This window comes from Danio rerio, chromosome 24 (assembly GCF_052040795.2).
Source record: "Danio rerio strain M-AB ecotype USA chromosome 24, GRCz13ab, whole genome shotgun sequence".
Classification (NCBI taxonomy): domain Eukaryota; kingdom Metazoa; phylum Chordata; class Actinopteri; order Cypriniformes; family Danionidae; genus Danio; species Danio rerio.
Window position 1 is genome coordinate 28,401,950 of NC_141044.1, and position 13,805 is coordinate 28,415,754.

General features: G+C 33.7%; 2 protein-coding genes across 2 annotated transcripts in view; one reads left to right on the forward strand and one right to left on the reverse strand.

Annotated features, from left to right (window-relative positions):
• Positions 1-13,401, reverse strand: plcxd2 (phosphatidylinositol-specific phospholipase C, X domain containing 2). The gene is made up of 4 exons (XM_087309736.1): positions 13,076-13,401; positions 10,064-10,530; positions 4,078-4,319; positions 1-727 (listed from the first exon to the last, which is right to left on the reverse strand). The coding sequence occupies exons 1-4, from the start codon at positions 13,173-13,175 to the stop codon at positions 574-576; spliced, it is 963 nt and encodes a 320-aa protein (XP_087165862.1). The 5' UTR covers positions 13,176-13,401; the 3' UTR covers positions 1-573.
• Positions 10,085-13,805, forward strand: part of si:ch73-264p11.1 — a 23,733-nt gene continuing 20,012 nt past the window's right edge. The window contains exons 1-4 of the mRNA XM_087307967.1: positions 10,085-10,162; positions 10,289-10,453; positions 12,309-12,453; positions 13,022-13,588. The gene's annotated coding sequence lies outside the window, so the exon portion shown is untranslated. The remainder of the gene's footprint in view (positions 10,163-10,288; positions 10,454-12,308; positions 12,454-13,021; positions 13,589-13,805) is intronic.

A 13,805-nucleotide genomic window follows, 5' to 3' on the forward strand; every position in this document is an offset into this window, starting at 1 on the left:
TTTTTAAGTTTGTTGTTTTACTATACATTTTTCATTAATTGTTAAAGCACATCCTTTAATGATGCAGTAATTGAATAATAAGTTATCATCCATCCAGGCATTTTTTATTTTATTGCTACATTTCTAAGAAAATATAAGCAAAAAAACAAAACTTCTAAATAGAGATTTCTGCTGCGACTGACTCGCATACGTCCCCTAGAAAAACACAAATAAAGACCATAAAATGAGGGCACATCATGTGTGTACATCAACCATTGTTGAATCAATTTCAAATATGAGCAACTTTCCTTATTACTATGTGAATTAAAGCTCAATGACCCTGTTCATATTACTTTGATACTATTATATACACACAACATGTTCTATATGACAACATTTTTTCAAAATATTTATTCAAATCTGCTAAAACTATAAACAAATACACAATGTAGGTGAAAACCTGTGTATAAATAAAGAAACTTCTCAGTTCCAAAGGCTGATGGCACTTAAATATAAAAGTGTTGAGCTCATATGTAATTCCATGTGATTCATGGTAAGCATGCCTTTAGTTTTTCGTGGTGGTCTCCAAAATGGTCATTTGGTATCCCGATCCTTAATGAGGAGGGTGTTTAACTTGATGACGGTGTTTGCAAAGTCCACAAGTTCTACAAAGTCTGACGTAATGATATTGACTCCATCTTTGCCAGGCTTCTGTGCTTCAACCCATGTCATTATGGTTGGAAGGTTCCTGAAACAGAAACAACAGAAACGCTCGGTAGTGCATATTTTATAAAAAATACTTCTTTTAAGCTATCTAGTCATCAGAAATTAACTTCCAGAAAAATATTCAGCAGTTTTAAACATTGACTATAGGATGTAAAGTTCTCTTGAGCAGCAAATCAACATGTTAGATTGATTGCCGGAGGATCTTGTGACACTGAGGATTCAGGTTGCCATTTTGGGAATATATATTAACCTATTTCACTGGTAAAAGTTGTAAAATATTTTATTTTAAAAATATATTTTAATAATGGTAAAATATATTTAAATAGAAAGCTGGACCTTTAAGATATTTTACATTTAGTCACAGGACAATGGTGGGGTATTAGAATTCTACAGCATTATCATTGCCATATTTTATCCATAACATATAGAATATAAAAATAATAGTTATATTAAAGTCAGATGCATCAAATTGACTTTATGACAACAGGTTAAACTTTCTAACAGCTTTACGACGCTCACATACATTAAACATAAAGACCATGACTGAATTTGGAGGAAGGTCATGCGCTATTGCATGCATGGTTTATATATTTATAAACACCTCAGAGGATATTGGGGGTCACTGGAATTATTATTTTGAGGGTCATATAGGCTGAAATGTTTGAGAACCCCTGATTTAGCAGACACTTTTGTCCAAAGCAACTTACAATTTAGGAGGCATTCAATGACTCAACAAGAAAAGGCAGTACACACAAGAAGTGCTGATTATGCAAAAGAACTGTTTAGTGCTAGAGGAGAGATAAGAGTGTTTCTACTGGTGGTTTGTTAAGCCCACTCACTTCATAAATACACAATGTTATTTATTTATTTATAATAATATAGGATATGGTGCCCTATCATACACCCTGCGCAATAAAGCACAAGACCTGTTTGACGCAATTTGTTGCTATTTTCAGACCAACGCTATTTTCGCGCTTTGCACTATGTTGTTTAAATAGCAAATCCATTGCTCATTCTTTATCCTTGCGCTGCAGATGGTCTGTAGCACACTCAGAATAGCAAAATCTTTAAAAAATTTCAGAATATTGCGGATTTTGCTTAAATTATGATCAAATAAATGAGGTCTGGTGAGCATTAGAGACATTTAAGATGAGGCAGTACAAAAATGCAATGTTTTTTTATTATTATAATCCTTTTTGCAATGCAGATGACAGTTTTGAGGTTTTGGGGTTCATAAAAACAATCCTTTTAAACTTGACAATGTAATGTTCTTACAAACTTGACTGTACAATGTTCGAATTAGAGTGTACTTGCTGAAACATAACAGAAAACTTGTCATTTAAACAATTTTAGAAAACTAATTTGCAGTTCTTATTGCAATCAAACAACTGGGGAAATAATTGTGATTATTTTAATGTTATTTTGAACCCTATTTTTCTTTCTTGTGACTTGCCTTTAAAAATATTGCAGCACATCATTTAAAATAGTCGTGTATTTTGTATAGAGCTGCATAAATACACATACATATCAAAATAAAACCTCAAAAGCTGTCTACAGGGAGCTGTTAACATATTAGCAATAAGTATGTTAGCTTTATTTCAGGCCAGCCGAGTCAACTTTGAATAGAAATAAACAGAGCAGTCATTTGCAGCAGCGGCCCGGACAAAACCAGGAAATGGGAAGCTCAGACTGTGTTTATCCTGGAATAACAAACAATCCAACTTCCACACTCAGGCAGATTTACCCAGCTTCCTCCGAGACAGCCGTCTCATAAGGATGTCCGCTAAAACACAGCACATGGCTCCACACTTCTGAGATGATGAATATATGTGCCACTAAATATGACACTTCAATATATATTTTCTAGACTGTGCATGCTTTATTTTTGCATAAACCGGTAGATTAAAAGTAAGCACTGAATTTATAGGTGTTTGCGAATTTTACGAGAGGCCTTGTTTAAAAGGAGTCCAGTTAGTAGGTTATGGGACATTATTCCATCCTGTAGTGTGATTATAGGTTGTGTTTGTTTAACAAGTGTTTCTCTGTCTGATCCTGAGACTGCTTTTCAAATGTGCATTGATGGTGAGCATGCCACCTAGTGGAGGGTTTTAATATTACTACAACAAAAATGACCAGTACAGTACAGACTGCTGGAATATTCAGTTAAAGAAAAAAAAAATCAGCCCTCCTGTAAATTTGTAATTATTGTTTAAAGTGCTTTTTAAACTCCAGAGCAAGAAAATTGTAACAGCATTTCATATTATATATTTTAATATATATATAAATTTTCATTTTTAAAAATAGTTTGTATGCTCAATATTATTAGCCTCTTTGATCATTTTATTTTAATTGGCTATAGAATAAGCCAATGTTGTTCAGTGACTTACCACAAATTAACCTTACTTCCATAGTTAAACGAATTAACCTAAGCCTTTAAACTGGTCTTTAAGCTGAATACTAGTTGCAATATAACCTAAATATTATGTAGTGTCATCATGACAAAGACAAAAGAAATAGGTTATTAGAAATTAGTTATTAAAGCTATTATGTTACTAAATGTGTTGGAATAATCTCAATCAAACCCCAATTAGGTATTAAACGTAGAAAATTTCACATGAGGGTACATGATTTTGCTTTCTGTACACACTACTGGTCAAAAGTTATCACATAATCCTTAAGAAATCATTCTAATTTACTGGTTTGCTGTGTATGAAAGAATTATTATTTATTAGTATTATTATTATTATTACTATTATTACTACTATTATTATTATCAATAGTTATTAACAAGTGAGTAAATTAATTCCATTCAAAAGCATGGTGCCTGTATATCTAAAAAATACAGATTTTTTTAATATCTTAGTAAAATAAAGTATAAATGAATAAATTATCAAAAGTGTTGCTAAAGACATTTATATTGTCACAAAAGATTTCTACTTCATATCAATTCCGTTCTGAAGGAACTTTCTGTTTGAAAAAAAGCTGAAAAAAAAACTGCTCAGCTGTTTTTAAATAACAAAAAAAGTTTTTGAGCATCAAATATGAATATTATAATAATTACCGAAGGATTATGTGACTGGAGTATTGATGTAAACAGTTCAGCTTTGAAATCGCAGAAATAAATTGGACTTTACAATATATTCAAATAGAAAACCGTTATTTTAAATAGTTTTGCTGTACTTTGGATCAAATAAATGCAGGCTTGGTGAGCAAAAGTGACTTCATTTAAAGAAAACATAAAAAAAAAAACATTACAAAATAGTACTGTTCTAAAACATTTGACTGGTAATGTGTATACTGAATAGCCTACTTTTACAGTAACCTACTTTTACTGGTAATGTGTATACCCTAGTTGTACTGATTCATATTTACCTCTCCACCAGGTAGTTCCTCAGACCCTGTACCAGGCCCCTGGCGATGGTTTTGACACGTGGGGTTAGAATAGCCTGCGACACATGAAAGCTGCCGTATTTGGCTCTTTCACCCAGCGTGGTCTCCAGGAACTGGATGAGTTTGGTGGTGTCTGTAGTATTGGCCCACGGTGCAGGAATTTTACTACCAGGCCACATCACAGGACAGCCCTCAGCAGATGGATGATGGTAGAACACCAGTACCTATGAACCCAAACACAAAAACTCCTTTTTATAATTGAGTTAAATAGTTGAGTTTTATACAATTTTTAATCCATTCAGCTGATCTCCGGGTCTGGCTGGAGGAATATTAGCTTAGCTTAGCATAGATCATTGAATCAGATTAGACCATTAGCATATCACAAAAAAAATCCCAAAATATAATTTTTCTATTTAAAGCTCGACTGTTCTGTAGTTACACCATACAAAGTCTGAAAGAAAATGAAAAGTTGCTATTTTCTAGGCTGATATGGCTAGGAACTATATTCTCATTCTCAGTGATATTTCAGTATTTCAGATACATATATTAAATACAAAATAGTATTTTGTATTTGATAGGGTTTATGAATATGGGTTAATATTTTGTATCAAAATACTTTAGAGTTTTGTATTTTTAAAATACTGTGAAATACTTTGTCTGAAGTCTACATGATGACATCATAAAATGCGGCCTTTGATTGGTGCTTTCTCAGATATTTGCCTAAGCATGAGATCAGAACAGGAAGTTTGTTAAGAAATTGGTCAATGCTGGAAGTATGGATGGAAATTATGCAACACACATAAAGAAAATAACAGACAAATGGTATGGATATATTTAAGAGCCAGTCAACTCATTAAAAATAGTGTACTGCGCAATGTAAGACCCATCATATATAATGGCAGTATAGTGTACAATTCGGCATCAGCATCTTTGCTTAAAAAATGAGATGGAATAATATCTTCAGAACATCATCAGTGCTGCAGGAGCAAATTCAGATGAAATTTAGAAATATAAAATATTTAAATATGATGTACTGCTGTTTGTTCACTAAGGGGGTAAACTGAGACTCTTCCAGTTAAAGAAGATCTAAAAAACTCTTGAGTATACTGCCCAAATAATAGATGGATTAGATGGATTGCTGCTGTAGATGCCAAAAAATGAGACAAACAATAATAAAATAGGTCTCAGCAATGTTCAACTTCATTTATTTAAATCCAGCTTATTAAAATTGTTTGCAACAATTTGCAATTAACCATTTTTTTCAGTGTATCAGAAATGGTAAAACTCAACTGTTTAACTCTATAGGTGACTTGAGGTGTAAAAGGAGCCCCCCCCCCCCCCCCCCAAAAAAAAAAAATAAATAAATAAAGTGGAGTGTTCCTTTAAAAGTTAAAGCTGATGGATGATAATGATGCTTTGCAGCTCATTTCTTTAAAGAGATAGTTCACCAAAAGATACAAATCTCACCATTTAATCACTCTAAAGTGGCTCCAAACCTTTCTGAGTTAATATTCTCTTTGATATGACACAAGATGACAGGCTTAAGAGTGTTTGTTATTTGTTTGTTGATCACCTCTTAGAATTTTAAACCTTTTGACTAACTTTTTATGCTAAAAAATCATATTTTTGACAGTTTTTTTAAAAATGTTAAGATCTTCTTTGAGCATACTGAACTAAATATCTTAAAACTGAGCAAAATATTTCAGAGTCTGGTCACCACCTTTTCCGCTACTTAATACCATGTTGGTTTGTATGTTTCATACATACTGTCAAGGCCTAAATTATTTATATCCCAACAAATTCTGACATCAAGTTTTTTTTCACATGTAAATAAGAATTTTTTTGTTCCTACAAATATACCTTTTGTACATCATCTTATTATCATTTTTAGGAAAAGCATGTGTTATTTCCAGTAAATAAATCAATAAATAAATCAATAAAAAATAAAAAGATAAATAATAAAAATAAATAAATAAATCAATAAAATCTTGCTGGTTAAATAACAGTATAACTTTAAGTTATAAAGTTAAGTTGAGTTGCTTTAAGTTGAGTTTGCAAGGGTTATGAATAATTTTGTGGAGTCACTGTATATTCCTTAAGCTTTCTCTAAGGTGTTTACAAATAGAATGTTTCTAAAGGATGTTGTGTCCAGTTTTTGGCATTTGTACACCTGTCTGTTTCCATCAGAGTGTAAAGTGAGACATTAATCCGGTGGTGATTAGGGTCAGACTATCGCAGGAATAGCTGACCTCTGCTCCAACACACCACTGACACACAAAGAGTCGACAGCACAGTCAGACACAAGTCAACTCTACCGCTAGTTTAATTAATATATTCAGTAAAATGTAAACCAACATTAAAAGGTCAGCTTTTTTATATCTCTTGATGTAAATACTGTTTAAATGCACACATTATTCTATACTGACAGAATGTTCAAATCTGAAAGGTCATTGATATCAAGCAAGTCAAAGATTTGCACTTTTTTTTTATTCTGATTGTACCAGAAATAGCTTTCGTGTCTGTTTAATTCGAGAGACAGATCTGGCATTTAAATCAGTTATGGGGAAAAATGTATTTTCCAGATTTTGTCAAATGTTAATGTAGGTTAGTTTCAGTTTGACTGATCATCATATAATCACTGACGCATTCACAGTTCAGTTTTAAAGTTGAAAAAGTCAACAAATGATCAAAGTCCCAGTTTTTTTTCCATTTCCTAAATTGGACAGCACTAGTTTAACAGAAATATCTATAGTTGTTTATATACATGCTGTATTTTACACTGAAATCAAATTGCTGCAACAGTGGAAACCTTTGTAACTCTATTTTCCTACATAATAAATGACCTTAGCATAAAAAGATGCAAATTACAAACATTGTTATACAATTTTTTTTTTTTTGCTTTTCCTAAACAATTATTCATGATTTTTAACCTTATGTAAAGCCATCATTAGCAACATTTACATCCAAAGTTTAAAAAGTAAAGTATAAATAATAAATATTACTTTTACAATAAAACTGTCACATCTGTGTTCATGTATTCAAGCAACTGTTAAAAGCCCAAGTAATCAATAGAAATTTGTATCCTGCAACCGGGGAAATCCCCATTTTTTCTAGGCTTTTTTCTAGGTAAGTACATGCAAATCTGCCATAACTTGCATTTTTGACGTACTTTTCATAATTATAGAATGCTGAAAACAACATTTAAGATTGAGTATGTTTCCATTTTAGGGAAATTAATCAAAACAAATGTTGGATGGAAATGACAACATGCACATAAAAACCTTTATAAAAAGAGTATGATCTGTTGAGGTGGATAATTTTATATAAATACAGTATATATGCAAATAAACTCAGACAGCAACATAATTAGTGAATACATTCCTTGATGCACAAAAAAAAAAAGAAAATGATTTCACTTCCAAACACAGGACAATAATAAAATAGTCACTCCTAAAAACTGACCTAAAGTGTCAATAATAAAAAAATGGAAGTTGCTTTAAATGGAAACCACAGTAGCTATTTTTTCCCTTTTACAACGTTGCAAAAAATGCTTTTCTTAGATTTTTTTGTCTTGTTTCTAGTCCAAATATCTAAAAGTTCTTAAATCAAGAAGCATTTTCTAGACAAGCAAAATATATTGTCTTGATTTAAGAAATAATATGCCAAAATGAAGTGAGTTTTTCTTCAAATCAAGCAAAATAATCTTGTTTTTCGATTTGTGATAAGATTATTTTGCCTACCCCATTGGCAGATTATTTATCTTGATTTAAGGAAAAACTCACTTTATTTTGGCATATTATTTCTTTAAAAAAACCCATATGTTTTGCTTGTCTTGATTTAAGAATTTGTAGATATTTGGACTAGAAACAAGACAAAAAATCTAAGTAAGAAAAGCATTTTTTGAATGAATATCATGAAAGAAAAAAATGACATTTACCAATGACAACCATGGTGTAATTTTGCTGCTTTTTATTCTCATTGAATATTTATAAACTCCTGAAATGATAAATGGTAGGGTCAGGTGCAAAAAATGCTGTGTCCATGCCTTTTCAGGGCTATTGTTTGCCGCACATTTAGTGAATACCAATACAGTTTTCAGATCAAAAAGATGTTAAAACAAGCTGTCAATCTGGCCCTTAAATCCACGTAAAGCCATAATTAGAGCCTAATGATTTTCACCCAATATTGCAAAAACTTATTCTAATAATCTGTTATTAATCTAACATTCATTCATGCATTTTCTTGTCGGCTTAGTCCCTTTATTAATCCGGGGTCGCCACTGCGGAATGAACCGCCAACTTATCCAGCAAGTTTTTACGCAGCGGATGCCCTTCCAGCCGCAACCCATCTCTGGGAAACATCCACACACACATTCACACACACACTCGTACACTACGGACAATTTAGCCTACCCAATTCACCTGTACCGCATGTCTTTGGACTGTGGGGGAAACCGGAGCACCCGGAGGAAACCCATGCGAAGACAAGGAGAACATGCAAACTCCACACAGAAACGCCAACTGAGTTGAGGTTCGAACCAGCGACCCAGCTACCTTTTTGCTGTGGGGCGACAGCACTACCTACTGCGCCACTGCCTCGCCTTAATCTAACATATTTTTAAATATAAAAATGATTTAATGTCACATTTGTGAACAAAGAGTCCATGTGTTTGAACTAATAAAAAAAATTGTTGCTACACCTGATTCAGGAATTTGGGAATAACAAAAATCCAATTCCATGATGCTTTTTCCCCTCCTCATTAAGCATTTCCTTTCAATTAACTGAAAAGTTTTCATATTATTTTCTTATCATTTAAAAACATGACCCGCATCTTTTATTTGTTTACTTTTTGACCTTTTTACCTTACATTTTTACCTTACAGCCTTTTTTCATAGATTAGATGGAAATGTGATATCAATTGGTTGGCAAAGTTTCTTATAATATGAAAAAAGTATCCACCTCAATTGAGTGCAAATATGATTGTTATGCACATTTTAGGATTACACGTGCATCTTGACTTTTACATGAAGTGTTTTTTTTACACCTGAACATGTATTGAAAGCAATGAGTTTACATCTAAATTTGTAGGAATGTTTTCTTTTTCACATTTGCCTCAATTAATATATGATATCAGTTCACCCAAAATTAAAAATGTCATAATTTATTCACCCGTCACTTCTTCAAAACTAGTTTTTTTTTTGTTGAAGAGGAAAAAAAGGTATTTTGAAGAATGTTGGAAGCCGGTAACCATTGTCTTCCATAGCAGGAGAAACAAATACTATGGACATCAATGTTTACTGTTTTCCAGCATTCTTTGGTCACTTTACTTTGATGGTCCGTTTGTTGAATTTAAGTTACATTGCATCTACAGTACATGCCAACTGATTTGCATTAGATCAGTGGTCACCAAACTTGTTCCTGTAGGGCCGGTGTCCTGCACATTTTAGCTCCAACCCTAATCAAACACACCTGAACAAGCTAATCAAGGTCTTGCTAGGTGTACTTGAAACATCCATGCAGGTGGGTTGAGGCAAGTTGGAACTAAACCCTGCAGGGACACCGGCCCTCCAGGACCGAGATTGGTGACCCCTGCATTAGATTATAAAGAGACTGTTAGGTTAGGGTTGGGGTTATTGTAAGTTGAGATGTACTTGCAAAGCTCCTCATAGTTAGTTAAATGTCTGTTGAAGGAGCAGTATCAACAGATATTAAGCATATACTAATACTCAAATGGACCATCAAAATAAAGTGTTACCCATTTTTAGTAAATCCTTCAGTATATCTTTAACAGAAGTGAGGATAAATAATGACAGAATTTAGATTTTGACTGAACAATCCTTTTTAAGTTTTTGTGATCTTTCGCACAATTTAGAATATTAGCCTCTTGAATTTCTATGTAGTGTTCATTTTGGTAATATCTCTTAAACAAAAGCTTGTTTAATGTTACCCGGTGATGTTTTGATCTCACCTGGTATCTATTTTCCCACAGATAATTCAGAGTGATCTCCTCCACCACATCGATCCTGCAGAGCTTGTGACCGAACACGTCCTGCAACATCTTGATTAGGTAACGATGGTGTTCCTCTCCCATTGCATAATGATGATTGAAGTCTAAAAAAACAACCTCTTTCTTGTGTATGTTGAGAAAATTGTTTATGTCATTAAGGCCGTCGCGTACTTTGTGTCCAAACAGGCCGTGTATGAAGTATATCTCGTGGCCTGCTTCTCCTGGTTTGGAGGACACCCGCAGGTCGAAATAGCGAATGCCTCCCTCAAGCTGTTCCCTGAAGGTCAGGTTCTGGGTCATGGACCACTTCTTCATCACCTTCTTGGCCAGAAAACGGAATATCGCAGCCAGGTGTTTGACATACGCTTTCTGGTCTGGACCGACTGGAGCTTGTTCGTCCACCCAGAAACTAAAGGAATCATGAGAGCCTGAAATGTAAAACAGATAAAAATGACACATATTTTAAAATCTACAGTTGAGGTTAATATGATTAATTCCTATTATATTTTTTCTTCGGGAGTAAGTCTTATTTGTTTTATTTTAACTAGAGTAAAAAACATTTTTAATTTTTTAAAAACCATATTCAGGTCAATATCATTAGTCTTTTTAAGCAATATTCCAACCATTCCAATATGACCATCGTTGATATTGTTATTAACTGATATGAATTTAAATTAACTATTAACCGAGAGGTTAATTTGATGGTGGTCATTTTACAATACACAGCATTTAATAATTAGGTGCCTAAAATCTTGAATAGGGGCGAAGCAGTGGCGCAGTAGGTAGTGCTGTCGCCTCACAGCAAGAAGGTCAATGGGTCGCTGGTTCGAGCCTCGCTCAGTTGGCGTTTGCATGTTCTCCCTGCGTTCGCGTGGGTTTCCTCCAGGTGCTCCGGTTTCCCCCACAGTCCAAAGACATGCGGTACAGGTGAATTGGGTTGGCTAAATTGTCCGTAGTGTATGAGTGTGTGTGGAATGTGTGTGTGGATGTTTCCCAGAGATGGGTTGCAGCTGGAAGGGCATTGTAAAAACTTGCTGGATAAGTTGGCGGTTCATTCCGCTGTGGTGACCCCGGATTAATAAAGGGACTAAGCCGACAAGAAAATGAATGAATGAATGAAAAATCTTGAATAAAAACAAAGGAAGAGGTTTAAACATTTAAGATCTTCCTCTAATAAAAACGTATAAAACAATAATAAAAAAAAAGAGACGGGCATGTGTCAATTTCAAATCTGAAAAAAATATGTAATTAATTTTTATTTATTTTAAATTCTTTTCAGAAGAGAATACAGCTTAAAAATATAAGATAAAAAACAGCTAAAAGGATTTCTTTAACGTGTTGTAAAAATAAAATCAGTATAAGTAAAAATATATCAAATCTGATTACATTTCTGTCTATCTGTTTTTCTGCCTACCTCTGTCTATCTGTTTATCTATCTATCTATCTATCTATCTATCTATCTATCTATCTATCTATCTATCTATCTATCTATCTATCTATCTATCTATCTATCTATCTATCTATCTATCTATCTATCTATCTATCTATCTATCTATCTATCTATCTATCTATCTATCTATCTATCATCTATCTCTATATCTATTTGTCTGTCTGTCTGTCTGTGTTTTTTCTGTGTGTCTGTCTGTGCATGTTTTATAAACAAAATAACATGATTTCTTAAATTAAAAAAATTTAATTTAAACAAGTTATATAATTAATTATGAGAATTCTAAAATATCATAAATATAATTGTAATTTGTTTTAATGATAGTTCTTTTTGTTATGTTTTAAGAATTGTTTATATTATAGTTGTTAAAATTATATTACAGTTTTTCTCTGTCACTGGTCCATTTCTCAGATCAGAATTGAAATTTTCAAAACTCCTTGTTCAATCTTCACATTCTCATGTCACTTATGAATATCGGAAAAGCAGTTGCAAATGCTTTGATGCACCCATGCAACTGATTATGTGCAATTGTCTAATGTTTCCTACATTGTCTGTTATATATGTCATGTTGATTAAAATGAATTATTTTGGTCTCTGTTGAATAGTCTCTCCGCCACAACATTAAGGCGTTAGTTCAGAGCACAAGTCTTTACATGCAAAATGCTTAAACAAGCTGTCTTAATATTTTGTCATAATTTCCCCATATTTGCATTAGACCTTTTTTCTAAATCTGTCTAAAATTGGTAAATTTTTCCCCAGGTGAATCTTTCATTCATTCATTTTCTTGTCGGCTTAGTCCCTTTATTAATCCTGGGTCGCCACAGCGGAATGAACCGCCGACTTTTCCAGCGCGTTTTTATGCAGCGGATGCCCTTCCAGCCGCAACCCATCTCTGGGAAATTAGGTGAATATAGACTTTTTCTAATTAAAGTGCACCTCAAAAGAGATGTTCACATTTCTACTTTTGCTTTGTTTTTTGTGCTGTGCAGTGCTGTCTTTTCCTTTCTGTATCACAGTGACATGATCAGTCAACAAATTACAGTACAAACAAGAAAGTAATAAACAAAATAGCCATAGTTTACACTATTTACTATATTAAATATTACTATATTAAACACTATATTACACTGTTATATTGACAACATGACTGTAATTTGACGAACATAATGACATACATAAAAAACAACGATAAAGTGTTATTAAAATATTAATATGAATATTGTCAATGAATCAAAATAAAATGGAAATAATGTGGGGCAGGTTAAAAAAATATTTAAACAGAAAGAAAAGTATATCAATATTTGTTTTATTTATTATAAAAAAAACATTCTTGGTGTTTTGAAGAAATTGTCTATAATAACACATATTATAATCATTGTGTACACATTGTGTTAAAAACAGACTGCATCTTTAAGTGGCATCTTTGTTTGTTCACATTAAACTAATCCAAATGGATTTCTTTATACTGTTAGGCTAATCAGAATTTCATTTGAGGTAAATGTCAAAGGGCAGAAAAGGTCTCTCACCAGGAACCGCCAGGTGTTTGAGGGGCATTGACGTGAGGGCAGGGCACAGGGAGCCCATCCAGTCAGCATTGGAAGTGTTTCCTGTGGGTCGCGTCTTCATTTCCCCTAGTTAAGCGTTTCAACATCCACAAAGCCAATGTAGCACTTATCCAGGCCAGGCTAATCCATCAATTGTTCTTCTCCACGAAATCATTATTGTCAATAGGGTCATCGATGTAGGATTTAAATCAAGATAACAATGATTTAGTCATTATAACATCACTGGATGTGCGAGGCGGACTGCAGATGGAGAGCGAGCTCTTCTACTCGGTTAATCTTCTTAAACTGAAAGTACAATCCTTATCCTCCTCCCTGCTTCCCTGCTGGAGTTTAAAACGTCTTGGTCAGGGGATGATTATCCTCGTCTCTGCCTCTCCGTTAGACAGGTGACAGATGGGACAATTTACCTTCAGTGCTGCGTATTGTCATGTTTGAGACGTCTAGACATTCACTTTTGACTTATCGCAAAAACAAGTGAGTCACACTGCTCTTCAGAAGTTTGGAATTGTTACAATTTCTTAAAGGTTTTGAAAGAAGTTGGCGACACGGTGGCTCAGTGGTTAGCACTGTCACCTCACAACCAGAAAGCTGGTCCGAGTCCCGGCTAAGTCAGTTGGCATATCTGTGTGGAGTGTGCATGTTCTCCCTGTGTTTGTGTGGGTGTCTTCCGGGTGCTTCTGTTTCCCCCACA

Coding starts and splice junctions, on each gene's coding strand:
- plcxd2 (XM_087309736.1), bottom strand. CDS start 13,175: ATGAAGACGCGACCCACAGGAAACACTTCCAATGCTGACTGGATGGGC. Junction 4,320..10,063: donor TGTGGGAAAATAGATACCAG/GTGAGATCAAAA, acceptor TTGGGTTCATAG/GTACTGGTGTTCTACCATCA. Junction 728..4,077: donor AGGAACTACCTGGTGGAGAG/GTAAATATGAAT, acceptor TTTCTGTTTCAG/GAACCTTCCAACCATAATGA.